The 18,550-nt window shown below is 36.6% G+C and overlaps 1 protein-coding gene and 1 non-coding gene across 2 annotated transcripts in view; one reads left to right on the top strand and one right to left on the bottom strand.

The window, feature by feature from the left end:
* LOC145898976 (uncharacterized) overlaps positions 1–14,307 on the bottom strand; it is a 40,119-nt gene extending 25,812 nt beyond the window's left edge. Inside the window, exons 1-32 of the mRNA XM_082987677.1 lie at positions 14,015–14,307; positions 13,439–13,649; positions 13,274–13,384; positions 13,077–13,130; positions 12,799–13,019; positions 12,595–12,726; positions 12,225–12,380; positions 12,097–12,159; positions 11,670–11,904; positions 11,426–11,610; positions 11,186–11,257; positions 10,931–11,125; positions 10,731–10,802; positions 10,301–10,495; positions 10,171–10,242; positions 8,855–9,049; positions 8,714–8,785; positions 8,475–8,645; positions 8,147–8,218; positions 7,695–7,886; positions 7,351–7,422; positions 7,069–7,263; positions 6,754–6,825; positions 5,007–5,183; positions 4,634–4,705; positions 4,359–4,553; positions 4,177–4,248; positions 3,313–3,507; positions 3,165–3,236; positions 2,863–3,048; positions 2,709–2,780; positions 2,068–2,259 (exon numbers count right to left, since the gene is read on the bottom strand). Coding sequence (XP_082843803.1) covers positions 2,068–2,259; positions 2,709–2,780; positions 2,863–3,048; positions 3,165–3,236; positions 3,313–3,507; positions 4,177–4,248; positions 4,359–4,553; positions 4,634–4,705; positions 5,007–5,183; positions 6,754–6,825; positions 7,069–7,263; positions 7,351–7,422; positions 7,695–7,886; positions 8,147–8,218; positions 8,475–8,645; positions 8,714–8,785; positions 8,855–9,049; positions 10,171–10,242; positions 10,301–10,495; positions 10,731–10,802; positions 10,931–11,125; positions 11,186–11,257; positions 11,426–11,610; positions 11,670–11,904; positions 12,097–12,159; positions 12,225–12,380; positions 12,595–12,726; positions 12,799–13,019; positions 13,077–13,130; positions 13,274–13,384; positions 13,439–13,649; positions 14,015–14,251 — 4,485 coding nt within the window. The 5' untranslated portion in view covers positions 14,252–14,307. The remainder of the gene's footprint in view (positions 1–2,067; positions 2,260–2,708; positions 2,781–2,862; positions 3,049–3,164; positions 3,237–3,312; positions 3,508–4,176; positions 4,249–4,358; positions 4,554–4,633; positions 4,706–5,006; positions 5,184–6,753; positions 6,826–7,068; positions 7,264–7,350; positions 7,423–7,694; positions 7,887–8,146; positions 8,219–8,474; positions 8,646–8,713; positions 8,786–8,854; positions 9,050–10,170; positions 10,243–10,300; positions 10,496–10,730; positions 10,803–10,930; positions 11,126–11,185; positions 11,258–11,425; positions 11,611–11,669; positions 11,905–12,096; positions 12,160–12,224; positions 12,381–12,594; positions 12,727–12,798; positions 13,020–13,076; positions 13,131–13,273; positions 13,385–13,438; positions 13,650–14,014) is intronic.
* Trnat-ggu (transfer RNA threonine (anticodon GGU)) lies at positions 3,831–3,904 on the top strand. Its single transcript has one exon. It is a non-coding gene; the product is annotated as a tRNA-Thr (tRNA).
* Positions 14,308–18,550: the final 4,243 nt, after the last annotated feature.

The following is an 18,550-nucleotide window of genomic DNA, read 5'->3' as shown; positions in this document are numbered from 1 at the left end:
ATAGGCAAAGCCAACACGCAAATAACGCCAGGAACGCAATTATTAGCCACTGAGGTGCGCAGTAAATCCACAGACGTAAGTCGCATTGCCAGACACGCTGATTGCACGGCGAGTCTAAAGCGCCGTTTTCTTAGGTCAACTTTAGGACACATAATGATACAATTTCACAACACATACCGATTTAACGGGTCCATGAATACCAAATGGAAGCCAACAAACACTATTGTATTGCGAAAGCTGGGTTTCACCTATAAATTCCTAAAAAAAAGCATTGAAAGAAAGCTCCTCGTATCAGTACATATTTTTACCTCGCTATGACCTTGCGTTAGAAAGCACATTTCATGGTGAGCAAAGGAATTTAGTGAGTTTGTGAGAAACTACGTTCACGTCTGGTCTTCTGTTAGTCTGGCTTGCACAGTTAAGTGCAGGCACCTGTGTATTGTCTACAACAGGATGACAATTTTCCCGTCGAACCCGAGGTAAAGTTGAGCAATATTTGATTTTGTTTTCACTTCACTTCGTCAAGCAGTCGTGGGTGGGACTAAAGAGTCTTCGAGGACTCAAAGCTAACTTGGTTCTCTTGCATTATTTTCTCCTTCGTCAGGAAAGTGGAATTACTTAAGGTTGCTGAGCCGAAACTTGAATGTGAATTTGCTAGGAAAGAGAAGTCAACTCCAGCACGAAATAAGTTTTGTTACTTTATTGTGGTTGTTGTTACTATTTCTGTTTATTCGTCCCTGCAACATATATATACACCGATGTAGTTTATGCAACAAATGAATACAAAACATATCTTCTGCGGAAAGCCCGAAACAATACGAGTTTGTTTTCAGTAAAACATAGTGACATATACACATGGTTGGTCGAAACACGATGTCTGCATCTTACTAAAAATATGACTGGTATTATTGTTTACATATAAATGTTGATGGTAAAGCTCCAATGCACTTGAAATAAGACATACAGCGATTAGTGTAATACATGTACATGAGTTTATATACAAGTCCCAACGAGTGAAACTATCTTGAAAAACTGGCTATTACATATTGTGTATGATTTGCGTTATGGAAAAAGCTTTAGAAGTATAGATCAACTAACATGGGCATAGGATACGAATGTTTGATACCAACTTTATTCTTTACTTTCGGTACATGTTGCCAAAAAAATCCCAATTTCTATCCCTATGAAATTACCAATATCAGCGCCAGATTTCATACCAATGGGACCAAGCAAGAGTCCTACAAGCCCTCCAGCAAATTTACCAACTCTACCCAAAGCATTCGCAAATTTTTCTCTGCGCTCACGCTTTAGAATATTCTTGTTGTTTTCATTCAGTTTTTCGACGCCTTTGAAATGTTCGTCCAACTCATTGTGGCATTTTTGAACCAATTTCTGGACGATGTCGGAAGCGCTCTCTCCGAGTTGTTCTGAAAATCTGTTTTCAACATCGTCCTTAAATTGTTGATGTGTTTCCTGCAGAAGCGCTGGTTCAACGTATGTTCCATTGCACATCTGCAAAAACAAAATTGAGAACATACAATGTGACAGAAGGTTTTATTTATTCTTCATTTTCCCAGTTTTGTACGTATTTACACACCTAATGACACTAATTTTTAAGCGCTATAAGAATGTAGAAAACATATGTTGTATAAGAATCAGGCAATATTTGGTTCTGATTCTGGTTACCAGGCAATAGTGGTCAAGTCAACGTAACAACATTTTCGTTGTTTACCGTAAACCGCTCAGTAAATTTATCACGTTATAAATGAACTTACTTAATCGTTGGAAACTGACGAAGTGCGTGAGCATGTGCTATGAAAAAAAGCATTTGGTTGTCATCACACAAACCAACTCACCTCATCCATTAACTTGATGTAGGCTATTTTGATGCTTTGTAAAACCTTCTCACCTTTTTCCTCAAGCATCCACTGTATCAAAGATATTTGATATCAATATGCGCAAACAAAATCACTGTGCAAAATTTACTGTGGTGAAAACTGATAAGCTATAAATAGATGGTCGTGCACTGGTGCTTATAAAACATAGTTTGAAAATGTGCTTTTTTACCTTCAAGTCATTGTTTCGTTTGGAAACAAGCTGGTAATGTCTCTGTATGTCTCCTTCTAGGTGATTCCTCAACAACTTAAAATCATTTTGAGGTTCATTAAGTCCCCCTTTATCATATTCGTCCAATGCTTTGGCCATTTCCTGTTGGTGAACCTTCTTAATTTCGTCTGCTTCCATGTATTTCTGAGTCATCTATATACACACAAACTCGAATTTCCATTCAATTTCGTAAACCTTTCAAGTATTAAAAAGTATATGATAACATTCGGCCTTTTTCTGATAGTGGTGATAAGCTGTTTTTTTACAATAATAAATGAGAATCCTACTATGGTGCATATAACTTCAAACAACAAGTTAATATTTTAAGTATCATTGTATAAATATGACATAGCTGTTAGCTCAATAATCTAGGATCTTTGTAAAATACATAGATTCGTATAAGGATCTAACTATTTGGGTTCGTTCAAACCTTGATGATTTCCCAATAAAAGAAAATGGAAATGTAATTATGAAATTCCTGTTGCTGCCAGGCATATTGCAATTAAATGAAGTCTCGCCGCATGGCAGACGAAACGTCGTAAAATACAGTACGTTTATGCCAGAAGAGCAGTACATTTGTAATTGGAAATGTAATTACTTACGCTGTCGATATTTTTTTGGTAGCTTTCGTATGCATCAAGCTTGTTTTGTCGAAATTGATTGATTGCTTTTTCCTGTAAAAATAGAAATATTTTTTTCCTATTTAGTAGATGGAAACAGTTTATATTTTTCTTCACGAAAATCAGGCTGTGTTACCTTCAAATGTTTGTTTCTGTTTCGTATTTTTTCATATTCGTTGTTGATCAGTTCTTCGAACTCTGACATCAAGTATTGAACAAGTTTTTTTCTTTCAATGGTTTCTAAAACTCTTTCAGCTTTTTTCTTTCCCTCATTGTGAGATTGTTCAAGTTTCCCTTCGTCAACGTATTTGTCGTTGCAAGTCTGTCAAAAGAACAGAAGGAACAAAACAATAAAAAAACACCTGCTGGTTGTTAAACTAATTCTCTAAAATAGGTTAAGATTTCAACATTATAGATTGAGGTATAACATTGTCATACCGTTTTCATTTCTTGCAGATAAGCGTTTGCAGCTTTATTAATTTTTTCTGATGCAGCGTCCTCAGCCGCCCTCTAAAAAATAATGCCAACCACATTTTTTTCCTTCATGCAAGATGGCAAAAATAACGAAAATAAAGTATAGGCCTACCCTTTTTTTTTCATTGTCTTTTTTGAAGATACTTTGTATGTGCTGAATGAAGATACTTAATTTTTTGTGTTGTTCACTCTTAAGATGGGAATTTTTGCCAACTTTTGAGCTAAGGAATTTTTTCATTGCCTTTTTTTGAGTTTTTTGATGAACTATCTCAAAGTCCTCATCGGTCATAATGTCATTTTCGCAAATCTTGAAAATCAGATACATTTATCTTGACATCAAATGTAACAAAATTTGTTATTTTTACGTAACCTAATATAACGCAGAAGTAATGCCATGCTTCCGCATATGGGGCGATCCTGCCTTGCTATATTATTCTGAGAATATTAGAGCTGTGATCGCCAATATAAAGGGCCTGCGCAGTGGGGCAATCCTGCCTTGCTTTCGCATAGCATTACTTCTCCGTTGTCTGATTACGGTGGTAGAGATCCTCTACGCATGTGAAGGTCTGACAAGTTGTGCGCTTGCGCACCAGTGTACCTTGGCAACAATATACCCCGTGAGGCCACTGAGCTCCTGTAGCTCAGTTGGTAGAGCGTTGGGCCTGGTTAGCCCAGGGTCGTGAGTTCAAACCTCACCGGGAGCTGGATTTTTCAGATTTCGCTTCGACTTGTCGGGAAAAGTGGCTGATCCAGCATGGCTAATGCCTTGGCTGCGAAGCCTGTGAACCTTATAACCTAATATAAATATGATATTCTAAATAAAAAAGTGCCTGAAACTATTAATTAAAAGTCATGAATTGCTGCAGATGTATGCTTTCAGTAGAAGAAAAAAATAAGATCAAAAACAATCACGCTTGCCGAAAATACTGCTTATGAACACGTATGTAATATTAACGAAACTGCAATCTGAACTAACCTCTTGCATAATTTCCTCGTACTTGTTTGATGCAGAATCTACTTCCTTTTCAAGTTCATGGTTTGTTTCAACCTGAAAACAGAAATGCGATTAAGGTTTGTTTCTAAACCTATCCATGTTTACCGCAAACAAAAATAAATTTAGATATTCTGAAAAATTTCTTTCACATTTTTACAACTTACAGACTTGTGATAATTTGCTTCATGGAACTGCTTCCATTCCTGATACAACTGGATCTCCAGTTCACGTTGATAGTTTGCAAATACCTCTCCTGGATATTGTTTGGTTTCCTTCTTAAAAACTTCAAGAGTTTCAACTCGGCAACTTTGCTCCAATCCTGGCATCAACCGTTCTTCAACGTATTCCCCACCGCTTTTCTGTACACGAAAGTTTGATGGCCAACTTTTTTGTCGAAATCCTTAAATTTCTTCTGTTAACTAAAAAAGGTTAATGATACCTTTTTTAACGCAGAAGCATGAAACTCCACAGCTTTTCCCATGATCTCGTCTATTTCCTGTTCCATGTGCTCCTGTTTGTTAGTTTTATATGGATTGTAACAAAATTAAAATAAAATGCTTGTAATATATGTATATGCTCCAATAACACTTAGGCCTTCCAAATCATGTATTCGCTTTAACACATGCCTTTAACACCATAATTTTAATAGTTTGCATAGTAAATGATTGAAATAGGTTGTGGGCAAGAGCCAACACATTAATCAAATCAATGATGACTTTCAATAGGTAAAACTTCTTGCTCCAAACAAAATTCCATAGTTGGTTTGCGCAGTGTTGCTAACTGGTTATTTACCCTATGTTCAAATGACAAACCTTGTTTCTCATTTTAATTTCCTCAAATTTGTTGTCGATGATTCCATCGAATAATTCCATACATTTATCCACGACTGACTTTTTATTGATTGAACAGACAACTTCCTTTGCTTTTTGTTTACCTCTCGCAGATGCTTGTTCGAGTAATTCTTTTTTCACGTGACCGTGACTGCATACCTAAGCAAATCACGCTTGAATAAACCAGAAAATAAAAGAAAATGTTGCAGTCCTCCAGGGGGCGGTAAAGGTTAATTTTGTCGTATTTAGCAGGTGACTGGCATTGTAAACATGAAACATTGTAAGCATCCAAACGCGTGAGCAACTCAAATGCATGGCAACCACAACAATGCTGGTGCGCCAGGTGTGGATCCCAAAGCTCTAGAGTACGATAAAGATATCTTAGTAACGAAATCAAATTTGCAGTGCAATGCTGCAGAGATGATTTGTTTCTAGTTGAGTTGGGATACAAAATCAGCAAATGTCCGACATGCCTAAGCGCAATGGGATTTGTGTCATGTTGCCAGGAGTTTCACCTGGAATTCTGAAGAGAGATGAATATCTTCGAATGCGTCCAAAAAGCAAAAGGTACTATTACATGTGCCTGTAATTCATTCAATTGCATCCCGAAGGCAACGATGACTATTAATGCTTGCATACCCTCAGTAATCGTAAAGTAATCATTTATGATTGTTGTAAAGTATTCACACAGCTTATAAATCCGAACGAATGTTTTTGTTGCTACACTGTTAAAAAAGTTGGGTAGATGCACATGTATTGTTATCAAATTTTGTTCCACCGCGCGCTCCACAAACCTCCGGAGGTTTAACGCCGAGTGACGTAATGCGACACAATGGATATACTCGCCGCTCATTGGTTGAATATTCAAACTTTATAATGACGCATTGTATCAAGCAACGGGGAGATAACTCCGCCGAAGGGCGATGTTTAACTTTTTGCACCGTAAATGTCACATAACCTTTTGGCAAAAGACCCATTCTAGTCCCTTCAACGAGAAAGTATGGCGGGAAGATATTTGGTCCCATGACCACGGTAATAGCAGAGGCGTAGTAATCCGTTTCATTAAAGGCCTGTTCTATAAGATAAAACACACTCTACTCGATTGCGAAGCCTGATTCATTTTTTTCACTTTGAAATTAACTCCAAAACCATAGTCTTGACCAATGTCGGCGCACCCAACAAACATTCCCCAGAATATTTCCAGAACCTTTTTTGCTGAGCTGTCAAACTTTTCGTACGCACCAATCGTAATGGGAGGGGTTTTTAATTTAGCATTTTACGCCTGACTTGCCAGGAGCCGAAACACCCAACGCTCCCAAGGATTCGTAATTAATTTTCATGCAACATATTGCTCGTCTAAAACGAAGTGTTTGTCCGTTTTTAGGACAAAAATGCCTTCCCAACTATCCGGTAAAATTAAGTGTATTATCCGGCCGGGTCAGGGTATTAGACATTGGTCAATATCCGGCCGGGTCCGGGTACCCGGATCCGGCGCAAGACATCACTACTCATGCCCTACTTGACCTACAAACATTTTTTTCGATGTTAATTTCTCGCAAGTATAATTGTTGCCTTTTTATTGCTTTCTTTGGATTCGCTATGTTTTCAAAAAAGAGAGTGACATTATTGATCATGTCACGAGACCCATACAGCAAGCATTGGACGTGGTGAACAGGTCAACCTGGGTTAGTCTGAAGTTTGACTCAAATATGTTTTTTTGCATGCGTACCTTGTCCATTACTGATGAATACGCAATTGCTGCAGCACTTAGTGTTTCGTTGGTTTTGGTGTGAAATTGTTTCTGCAATGATAAATGTGTAATTTATTCACACTACTGTTGGTCAAATTTACGACATTTCCAGCAGACATATTACAGTGAGTGACCATATACCAGCTCGACCGAAGCCAGAAAATATATTGTGACAATAATATACATGTTTCGAGGAATGCAGGTGCTTCAGCTACAGATCCTCGTTAAATTTTAGATCATAAAAATGTTGCAGGCGTACTTTGACATTGGAGCGGCTTTTGTGAATTTGCTCACCCTATTACTTTCAACTTCAGCTTCAAATTTACTTCGACGCTCATTGATTCGCAGTAGAAGTTTTTCCTTTGTCTCGCTTCTTTCAGTTGTGTTCAAACCAACATCTGAGCTTTCAAACGTTTCCAATGATTCGGTATTTGCTTTCTTGTGAGCTTCGTTAAAATCTTCATCAGGCATGATCTGCTCTGCACATTTCTACACAAGAAGGAATCGTTTATATCGAATAGAATTCGCTCATCTTTATAATATGAAAAGTTTGTTTAACAACTTTTACTCTCTTACTGATTTCATTACTTCCACGTAAATGCTAAAGCAGAAATCCATCTCCTTTTTAAGAGAAATCTTTTTTTTTTCCTGAAACAAATATTTTTGTCAACAAAGTTGATTTAAAAATGTACTGCGCTTCTGGCATAAAATACACGCGCTGTATTTCTTTGACGTTTCGTCTGCTATGCGGCGAGGCTTCATCAGGTATAAGTATCGTCTCAAGGCAGACGAAACGTCGAAGAAATACTGCTTTTATGCCAGAAGAGCAATACATTTTTAAATTGCAATATGCAACAAGAATTTCATAAGAGTTAAATTTCATATGATTTAATACGCAGATCACCCACACCTTAACTTACAAACTTATCGTTGTTCCGGTTGAATTCGTCCTTTTGCTGATTCATGGTTTCTTCAAGTTCTTGTCGGTAGATTTCTTTAACTTCTGGCGGTAAGTTTTTTGATTTTTTCTCGAACATTCTGAAGGCTTCGGTGCTTGATTTCCTCTCAGCCTCAAGTTGGGAAATTTGGTCAACATATTTCCCACGCGTAATCTATACAAAATGAGAAAAGTGTCATTATTGAAATAGTACCGCTGTAATTTATTTTATTCGTGGTGTTAATGGCCTTGTTGTTTCATATTTCCGGTTTGGGCATTTATTCGTGTAGAAAAACATTATACAGTCGAAAAAAGTCAATATAATTTATCAAAACGTCAATACGACTATAAATCATCAGCCATCTGTTTTTGAAAACTATTTTTCCAACATTCCCAGGAACTGTGAGAGTGCCATTATGTATGAAAAGCAATTACACTTTGCAGGCAATCTGTAAAGGCAAGTTTGGCAATTCCAACAGCCCTTCTTCCTTCCATATCCAATCTTATCTAAATCATAAACGGAAAGAAAACATTGACTGAAGAAAAGTGTAAATATATTCTTCTATTGATGTTGATGGCCTAATTTTCACCTAAAAATACATTTTATACCAAATCGTAATAAGCTTCATTCTCAAGCTAAACGTTTTCTATTCCAGTGAGTTAGGAGGTTGCTAATTAAATTTAACTGTTAGGTTACTGATCATTGAGTAAATATCCAACTAATCTCCTTTTCTCACATTGGTTCATGCTCAAATCTGATTACCTTTTTGTCCGTATTTAGCCTTTTGATCTCTTTGTATTCAATTTCAATCATTGCGTTAAACTGCTCCTTGCATTTCTCATACAGATGTCCTTTAGAAACCAGATCAGCTTCGGCATTCTTTTTATTCTCCAGATGGAATTGTTCCAGTTTCCTTTCTTCCGTACAGTTTACCTGGAAGTTTCACAGCAGTATTTTAATGATAAATACTTATTCCATAGATAGACAAATATGTCACAAACTATTTTCATTTCATCAATGTATTGTTGTTTGACATTTTCCATCGTTTTTGCAACCTTCCTCTGAGCCATATTCTAAAGCAACATATTCTATTTTAAACAATACTGAAAACGGTATAAACAGGACTTGAAGTAAGTATTTACCTTTTGTGTTTCATTTGATTTCAAACAGTTGTCTTTAATTTGTTGGATCCATTTGAGTAGCTTATTTCTTTCCATGTTCTTGTAGTCATCGTTTTGTTCATTAAACGCCACATCAAACTCCTTCAAGGCTTTGTTTTCAGCCAGGTTGTGAACATCAGCAAACTCAACGTCAGTTAATATGCAAAGATTAGTTTTCTGTCAAAATGGTGTTTTTAATGAGCTTTATATCTATATGTCCTCGAAAGTTTAAGTTCCATTTGACAACTGTAACGTAATTTTACGTTACAAAGCAACTTTTGCATTCAAAAATATATGATCAATGGTCACACAATGACCATTATCGTCATTACCGACCGCAATCTTTTTCCATGGGGTTAAGGCATTCGTTACGTAGCGTCTTGTCCAGCATCGCATTTCAAAATGTATAGCAACGGTTGCTTTCTCATGTGAACTTTATCAGTTTCTACTCAACATCTGTGGTTTCATGTGATTTTGTTGGACAGCTACAAATGTCGCCTTAGAGACTTGTGAAAAGTTTTTCATTGTTTTCTGTAGGTTTCCGTCATTGTTTAACTGTTTTCTGACCGTCCTTCTTTTCACAACCCGTCGATCGCTTTGTTTCTCTCCGGTTTAAATAATGGAACTTTGTGTGTGGGTTTGGGGGCAGGGCGCGCAGCTCAGCTCGGTGCTGTGCTCAGTTCTTTGGTTTTGTGATACGGTTCTGTTCAGCTCTGTCTGAACGATTGGGCGTCATTAAATTCACTTAGTCACATTGGTATTATTGCGTGTGTTAATAGTGTATCCAAAATTGTTCGTGAAAAGATAAATATTTGTGTAGTGTTTGCATCAGGTTTTCAATTAAAGTCAGATTAGGAAACACAACAATTTGAACTCACGTGCGATCTTTCGTCAATTGCGTTAATCAAAGAAGATTTTCCCATCAATCATCAATAATATTGTTAAGACCTAAGCTTTAGGCTAACATTTGCCATTGAAGTCGCAAAATAAAGTAAGAAGTACATTATAATAAAAAGCACATTTTGACAAAACGTCGAAACAAATGTGTAATTATAACTTTTTATATTGCTGCCAGTTTTGTTGCTAATTATCAAACTACCGCCTATGATGCACACATGTACACCTCGCACATAAAGCGTGAAAATATTGTTATCTTTTCCCTTGAATATATTTTTCCCATGATAGCAAATTCATTTTACATTTTTAGCAAACAGCGTTACAGGTTGTTGCCATAGCATTGCTAAAAATTTATGATGTTTAATACGGTTTTTGGGTAAAACTAAACTACATTGCCTTACTTCTTCTATTGTTGTTTTGTACGCCTGGAATGCATTCTGCAAACTTCTTTCAAGTTGTTGTTTGCATCTCTCCTGAATCGTAAAAAGTGTAATTTGTCCAAACGAAAGTTATACCTTGCGCAGAACTTACCAGTTTGTGTTTGTTGCTTTCCTTGAACTTTTCAAATTCAAGAGCAAGCTGTTCTTTCAATTTATCTTTGTAAATTACTACACCTTCATGGGGAAGGTTAGTAGTTTGCACGTCAAATGATTCCCAAACTCCTTTTTTGCACTTCTGATCTTCACTACTTAGGGACTGTTCATCCACATATCCATCATCAATGTACTGAAAAATAGAAAGTAAAAATTGATACATTGTTAAATACACAGATCAACAGGCATATTTGTATATACAGTAATTGGCCTTTGGTAAATTGCTGTGATCAATTTGGAACAAATTGCAACAAACCGTATTGCAACAAACCAAACAAACCATGAATAGACTTTTGTCATCACCACCGCAAATTAAAGCTGTGGACATTTAATTTATATTTCGATTTTAAAATCCACATAAAACTCACCTGTTTCATGCTCTGTAGATATTTGTTCCTTGCTTCTTCCATTTTGCAACGAACTACTTCCTTTTTGTTTTCCTTAAATTTCCATGTTGATGAGAAAATATTTATATCAAAGTAAATATAAGTATCGATATTGTTATTAATTACACAATGTCTTGATGTTTTTTTTTTAATTAACAACTGACAGGAATCTATTCACTTACCTCCCTAGTTTTGTTCAACTGCTCAAATTCGACCAATTTGCGTTCTATGTTGTTAATGAGGTTTTCCCGATACTTTGTAACCAACCCTTTGTCACCCAGTTTTCGTTGTTTATCGAATTGGTTCAAAGCTTGCGCCTTGCAGTCATAGTGGATCGCATGTATTTGTTCCAAACTTTGGTATTCGTTGTTTAATTTCTTCAAGCAGTTAAACTTTGGTATTGTGATGATATTACTGCATGTATTATAGAATCTTACCAAATTCATTGTATCCCGGTAAGTATTTTTGCATTCCTCAAGCATTTTCAGAATAGCAACTTCGGCTGTTGCCTGTCATACAAAGGAAAAATTTGTATTTACATATTACCTATCATATAACTATATGTCTCCAATACTACGCTTTTAGCCCCAAATCACGAATAAAATATAAACATCACAATTGCTTTATTTCATTGTGTCAAAAAAAAATCTGACACTTCATAATTCCTTTCCCATTACCTCCATAATTGTTTGCACTTCCGGCATTGTTCCGCTACTAAATACTTCAAAGCAGGAAAGTGTGTAGTTGATGAGATCAATTCCAGTCACGGGTTTTTTGTTGATTCGTTTCGCCACAATTTTATCCGGTGAAAAAAGTTCCCGCACCATGATGTCGACGGTTTGTAAGAAAATATCTCTCACGTCTGTTGGAAAGCAATAATGTTCAAGCAATTGAGATAAATGTGAATTTGGTCGAACCTACCAGATATTTTCAAATCGTTTCCTTTATCTTCACCTCTTTCGGATACTTCATATCCGGGATAAGGCATCAAAGAACATGTAATTTTTTCGAAAGAATTCTGTATGTCGTTTCGAACGGATTTTGTGTCCTCATGTTCTGACTGAGGTTGAAGCACTTGTTTCAATATTTCATTTCCTCCTTCAAAATCGTAGGAATACTGTGGGTCCTGCCAGTCCCGAATTAGAAACATCAGTTCCTGAAAGCATTAAATCGCCCATACTGTTAGTATGGTTTATTGTCATCTACTTCATATAGAATCATAGGTGGTCATTCACTTTAGGCCTGCAAATTTCACACACAGCGCCAAAATCCGCAAGTCTTCACAAACATACCCACTTTGTTACTTAAAGTGCAAGAGCGCCTTTAACGGTGCTTTAGACTAACTGACCTGGAATGTTTTTTCTTCGTCGTTTTGGTTTTGGTTGGCCAGTTTGGCATAATCCGTGAAGAGCTGGTCATATGTACAAAAACATTCTAAAATACAGGTTTTAAACTAAATCAAAGAACTTTACTCACCTGCAGATACTGCAAATTGTCTTCCTGTATGTGATTTTGAACATTGTATATTTGTACAGAACTGAGAAGAGTGCTGAGACCAAATATAACAGAGCAATTCTTGACATTGTTTTGGTGATCGAACGCACCCTCAGTATCCAATAAAAACAGAACTACCTAAACATGATAGAGGTAATTCTTTCTTTTGATAAACGAATATTGTCTTATTAAAGTTGATTACGTCAATCACCAACAAAATCAACGAAACGTACAAACTGTGAGTATTAGAATAAAAACACCGATTTTTGACGTAATAATACCTCACCCATCCTCGACTGTCTTATTATTTTCTATCATCGCTCTCTATCTCTCTATCTAATAGCAATCTCACCTTTCCCTTTGGTGTTTGAATAAAAAATGGTTCATCCCAAATCCAAATTCCTTCCGTGTGTCTTTTAGCTCCTCCTCTCCAAATGAATCCTTTGTTCAACTTGTCTTCTTTCGATTTCAACCAATCCTCAGTCTGAACATGTCGGAATGCCAGCTTTTAGTCTCTTGCAGAAAATCATAAGAAAAAGATAAATAAATCTCTTACCGCGTTTTTGTTCATCGCAGATAAATATCGCAAAAAAAAATTCAACATAAACGATTTTCCTTTACGAAAAGCCCCAGCCACAGAGTAGATAGCAACGGGGGTTTTAGCGACACTGGGTTGTCCGAATATCCTTTCAATTTCTTGTTCGTTGATGCAATAACCCCCATTTGTTTTGAGGTCAGGTAGCACGATTTGCACTGCTTGATATTCACGCTCCCCTCCTACAAATTACACATGTGCTGGTTGGTATTTTTCATATTTCTTTTCCGTTTTCATACCATCCTTAAGGATATCCAGGATTTGATTGATGTCTGCGGACTTCCCTTTTGCATCTGAGTAAACACAAACTTGTATAGAAAGAGGGAACATGTTTTTATTTGTGTTATTCATATTTCAACTTCATATTTTGTTTCATTAGAGCCTAAAGCATTTTCATTGCGTATATTGGGTTTGGATATTGTCTTCTGAACATTACCAGCTTTTTTAGCAGCACTCAATACTTGAGTTTTTGAATATCCCATTTCTTTAAGGTTCGCCAAAATGTTTTCGTCCATTTTCGCCATCGCTCTACCGGATGATTTCACACCTTTAAAATTTTTCTGCGTTAAAAATAATTTTTGGTATTGTCATTTTTACCCACCTGGCGTGAACTTGGTTAAATTTGTTGCCTTTTTTATTATACCACCCAACATGCTGCTTGATTTCCTTGGTTTTGGGGGAACTGGTGGTTTTGGGGGGTGAGGAAATATTGGTAAGCCTCCTTGTGTGTTTCCATCACGCACATTACGTCCATGATTTGACTTAGAGTTGTGTGTTCGTTCTTGTTTTGTCCCAATTGATTTGCTACCACTCTTAAAAACACAACATAAATACATCTTATCCTTGATTCATCATTGTAATTTGCAAAAATTTTGATACAAAAATTGAATTTGCTCTATTTAACATTAGATTCCATTATCTTGTAATAGCAGTTATTGTTAAAAGGGATTTTAAAAGCTTTTTCTAATGGAATAGAATGACTTTTCCAAGTGTATGAGTTTTAATTAGGTAATTTTTTCTGCTATCAATATAACGTATAACAGTAAATTCCGAGATTCATGAACTTGTCCTCTATATTGCTTTCTATAAAGTGCTGATTAATTTAAAGCAAATAAAGACATGAGGTTTCATTTTATTTTGGTATTATTCAGGTGTTACAAATACTATGTTTACTTGCCTTTTGTGCTACACTTTTGGATGTTTGTTTCGTGGGACTTGTAGTTTCTAAGTTGGTGTTTCGCTGAGTATTTTCACTGGGGAGAATTTCAAGGAATGTGAATTTTACTGGTGCTGTTCTCGTCACGTTATATCTTTCCAGTCGGTTGTGTATCTCTACCTTCAGCTTACCACTTCTGCACATATTTTCAACGACAGTAATTACTGCTGGACTTTCATGTGCAACGGTCAAAATCATTTTATTCTGATTGAAATTTTCCACAGAAGCTCCTGTAACTTCTTCCACCGTATGGCGAATTAATTGAAACACTCGCTCGTTGTCTCCATGCTCTACTGGATATCTTGGTGACCAACCATGTAGTTTAATTATACTCTCATTTCGTTTTGACTCTTTGTTGTATTGGAGTAGTTGCAAGTTTGAAGTTTGTGATGAGTTTGGAATTTGGCCAAACTTTTTTGAATTATCCAAAGTGTGTAATATAACTTTTGGCACATTTTTAGCCATGCCTTTCTATGCTTCTGCCTAAAAATGTGTTTCATTTTGTAAGCGATATTTTTTTTATTTTTAACTGGCACATTCACAAGAAAATAAATGCGCATGAATGATTTGCATACTTGTAGACGAATTTATGCTTTCAGCGAATTTAGTGTAGCAAGACTTTAACTATGTTTGAACAATCACATAGATATGTTAAAACTTTAACAAACAGATTACAAGTAAATTAAAACAAAATTTTTCACTAGCCCTGCTCGCTTTGCTACGAATTTAGTCGCGGGCAAGATTTTGACACAAAACTGCTGTGCTTTCACATGAAATCAAGCCTATTTTGTCAAAATTCGCAGTTTGTTCAGCTATTTAGTCGAAAGCAAAAGGAACTGGCAACTGCCAAGCTTCTATAGATGTCACGCTGCAGACAACATAATACAAACCTCCACTTCGAACGAAACAGGTAATGACCTAATAAGTCAACCCTCCTGATTGAAGCCTTTTAAGAACACTTGGAGGCTACCAATAAAATACTAATTACATTGATGAATTGTATTTTCATTCAGTTTATAAGAGGCAAAAGATGTAAGTTCAAGGATACCTTCTCAATCCAAAACATTCTGTCGTTTATCTGCGGCTTTTTTTCGCACAACCGACTGCTCCACGATTATGTGTTGTGTGGCCAAGCATGTGAATAACACACAAACGGAGTGTGTACATACAAGGCTAGAGTATGGTGTTACCATGCTTGGTATAGTTACTTAGAAAAATGACAGGGCGTAAGTGTAGCGTTGCGGCGGTTACCCGACCTGCGGTTATATGGTTACTACTCATGGAAACCCCAAACATGGAATGCCTTACACGATCAGCAATGACGTTGTTAGCTTTCCCTAAATATCTCCGGTGTAACGTTGTCATACATAAAGTTAAATTGTCATACAATAGTTCAAATATTTTAATCCTTAGTAATAAAAAAATAGTAATAAGTTGCCTCGACCTGTAGCCTGTGTATGGGTCTTAACATTTTATGATTGAATAACCTGCATGAAGTGTAACTAGCCAGGCAAAGGCTATTCTATTGTTACTTTTAGTGTCTGCTGCTTACAGAGGCAATCTGCTGAGGGGAGCCGTAACTCTACAAAATCCGTTTTTTTGACAAATTGTTATATTATTATATACGGGACAATATTGAAAGGGAAGAAGGAAATTTGTTCCCATAGGTAAAACAAGGAACGTGCATGTGCACACCAGGCTACAAGAACATAGTTGTATGTAAGAGAGGATATGAGCAAGAGCATTAGCACACCCATAGATGTGCAACGAAGGATGGAGGGCTTTGTCACGTTATTTGATAAAAGGGAAAAGATTTCTTTGGAATTTAAGGTTTTCTTTTTCACAATTTTGCCATAGGGGCGCTTAAAGCAATTTTCCTGCAACTAATTTTGACCTGAATGCGTAGACAAGAGGCGGGCCTAACATATAATGACAAATTAAGGTATACTTCTGTGATTCAATTTTCAGCTACATCCCCTTAAACATTTTGATGCTTTTTCAACTAAATTTTTAACAATACCCAGCATCAAATAACTTGCCAACAGAAAAGCTAAACACTGCACTAAAACTGCACCAAATACGCTAAATATCGCCCAGGCAACAGCACATGCATCACTGCTCATTCAACCCACTGTTTGCCTTGTTACTTAACGACTTTCTTAAAAGGAGACGGGCAAACACTGATATGCGGTCTATTACAGTATACAAGACACAGCAGTGCCACCCACAGTGACATCGGGTGTGGGTTCAAAGGCTCAACCTGCATACAGTGTTAACTTAAACACCGAAGACAACTAAATGTTCAACGTCTTTCGTTTCAATAAATTTTAAAACGTTTTTTGGATGGTTGTGTCAATGCTAATACATGCAGTGTAAGTGATGAAAGACATAGGATCACAGTGGGTTGAGTTTGGATAATAAACCTAGGAAGGCATTAAAATTACATCTCCTCAACTTTGTGCTTCCACAGCGCCAAACTTACTTTCACGACAATATAAAAAAATATTTGCAATATCGCCACACCTGAGGGTCGGTTTCAAATGAACAATTTGAGTTTTTTTAGTGCCCTGGCTAAAAGTAAGTGAAGTTATTGTTTTTTAATTCATACTTTACGTTGCAATTATGATCATACGTAACAATGATCATGGTATTTTGAGCATAATAATGCTTGACAAAAAGCTTTAAACCGATCAATTCTCTTCTCGCAGTATCACATTTCCGACTTACTGCCATCATTTATAAACCGCAACTCACTGTGGGCCATTACGCTTTGATTTCATATTCGCCGCAGTGTGGTAATATTTACGTCGGATACAGCTTTGTTCGAATACGCATTTATAAAATCATCGCAACTGCCTGCCAATGTTACAAATTCATTATTGCGTAACAACCACTCGCACGTACAGGAAATGACAAGTATGGTGAATCGACGCCCCATGGAATAAACACATAGGTTATAAATTTAGCAACATCGAAACGCTTGAGCTTACAACACATATATGGCTAATATGGTTTATTCACCGCCGCCAAACCCCGTTGGCGTTTTTATTGTCTGAATAAATTTGGCGCGGACGCGAATTGGTTTTAATGGAAAAAAACTGTTCTCTTGCGAAGCGAATAAAAAGCAAAATCCTTGCACCAACCTGATCATTGTATTCCAGATCTGTTGCTACATACAACCAAATATATTTCTTTGTCGAAACCGATCTTGTTTAGTTTTGTAAAATTGGACATAAAGCGCTAAATATGTGCAAACCAAAACGATAACTTTGCGTTGTTTTGTCTTCTTGATGCCTGGCTAGCAATGCATATCATCAATATCACAAATCAAACCTACCCTAAAGGATCATCTTTTGTCTGCCACTGAGCGTTATAACCGTTACCGTCAAGATGTCAACATTCTTTTCAATCCGCAATCAATCAACATTGTGCCAAACATAGCTTTATAATAAGCTTAGCGCCAAGCCTTATAAATTGACACCGTAACGGAAACGTCGCATTAAGACCATGAAATATCTGATTGAGCTCTAACGTCAAACGGTTTTCACTAATTAGTATGATGCCAAGCATAGAATGACGAATTTATTGAACAAGACATTTCAACATAAGAATACCAAATATTTCCACTTGCTTCTTTTCTAAATCACGCTTTAAAATCGCGTTTCATCAGTTTTACCCCAACTTCTTCGCATTTTCGTATAGGTGTAGATTATCTGATGGTAAAGAACATCATTAATTAGTAGAAATTTAAATTACCCAGGTCTGCCAGCAAATTAAAGTCAAAACACGCAGAAATATTACTTTTTTTGCCCCTTTGATGCATTGTTATGTCACAATAAAGCCATATTGTTCGTTGCGTTGTGAGTAATTTACTGTATATCGTCTTTGCCCAAGTCTGACAATGCAATATAACCTATATGCATCAAAGGGGCAAAAAAGTAATATTTCTGCGTGTTTTGACTTAATTTGCTGGCAGACCTGGGTAATTTAAATTTCTACTAATTAATGATGTTCTTCACAATTGATGTGCCTGGCACTCTATTTCTATTGGTTGCCACGTAAAGTCCTTATATGGACAATGTCACCATACCACATGGATGCGCGTGTAGTGTTGCTTCTTTATAATTGTCCTTTATTGATGAGGTTTACCTTTTATTGCAACTGCCTCTGCTGAGACCTGGCGATAACCTTCTGGAGTATTTCAATACCTCTCGTACTGCAAAAGTATAGAAGCAAAGGTCCAGGTTAACCTTTTAAACGGGAACAAAATTTAATGAGTTTATTTGGCTTTCCACGGCCATGCCAAATAAAATTTAATCCCATCGTCGCTCGTCAATTCTAACTCCGAAATTACTGATAAACCTCCAGTAATCCATCGGATGACCGTCAAAATAATTTACTTCGTAGTCTATTTATATGTTCTACAAGTAACGCAGTTTCACTATCATGAGGCTGAGCAGAGGGACCTAGACGTTGTAATTCGTGACGTCGGAGCAA

Source organism: Ascidia mentula, chromosome 4 (assembly GCF_947561715.1).
Source record: "Ascidia mentula chromosome 4, kaAscMent1.1, whole genome shotgun sequence".
Classification (NCBI taxonomy): Eukaryota; Metazoa; Chordata; class Ascidiacea; order Phlebobranchia; family Ascidiidae; genus Ascidia; species Ascidia mentula.
Note: the sequence above shows the minus strand (reverse complement) of the source record. Positions and strands in the feature narration are given on the sequence as shown.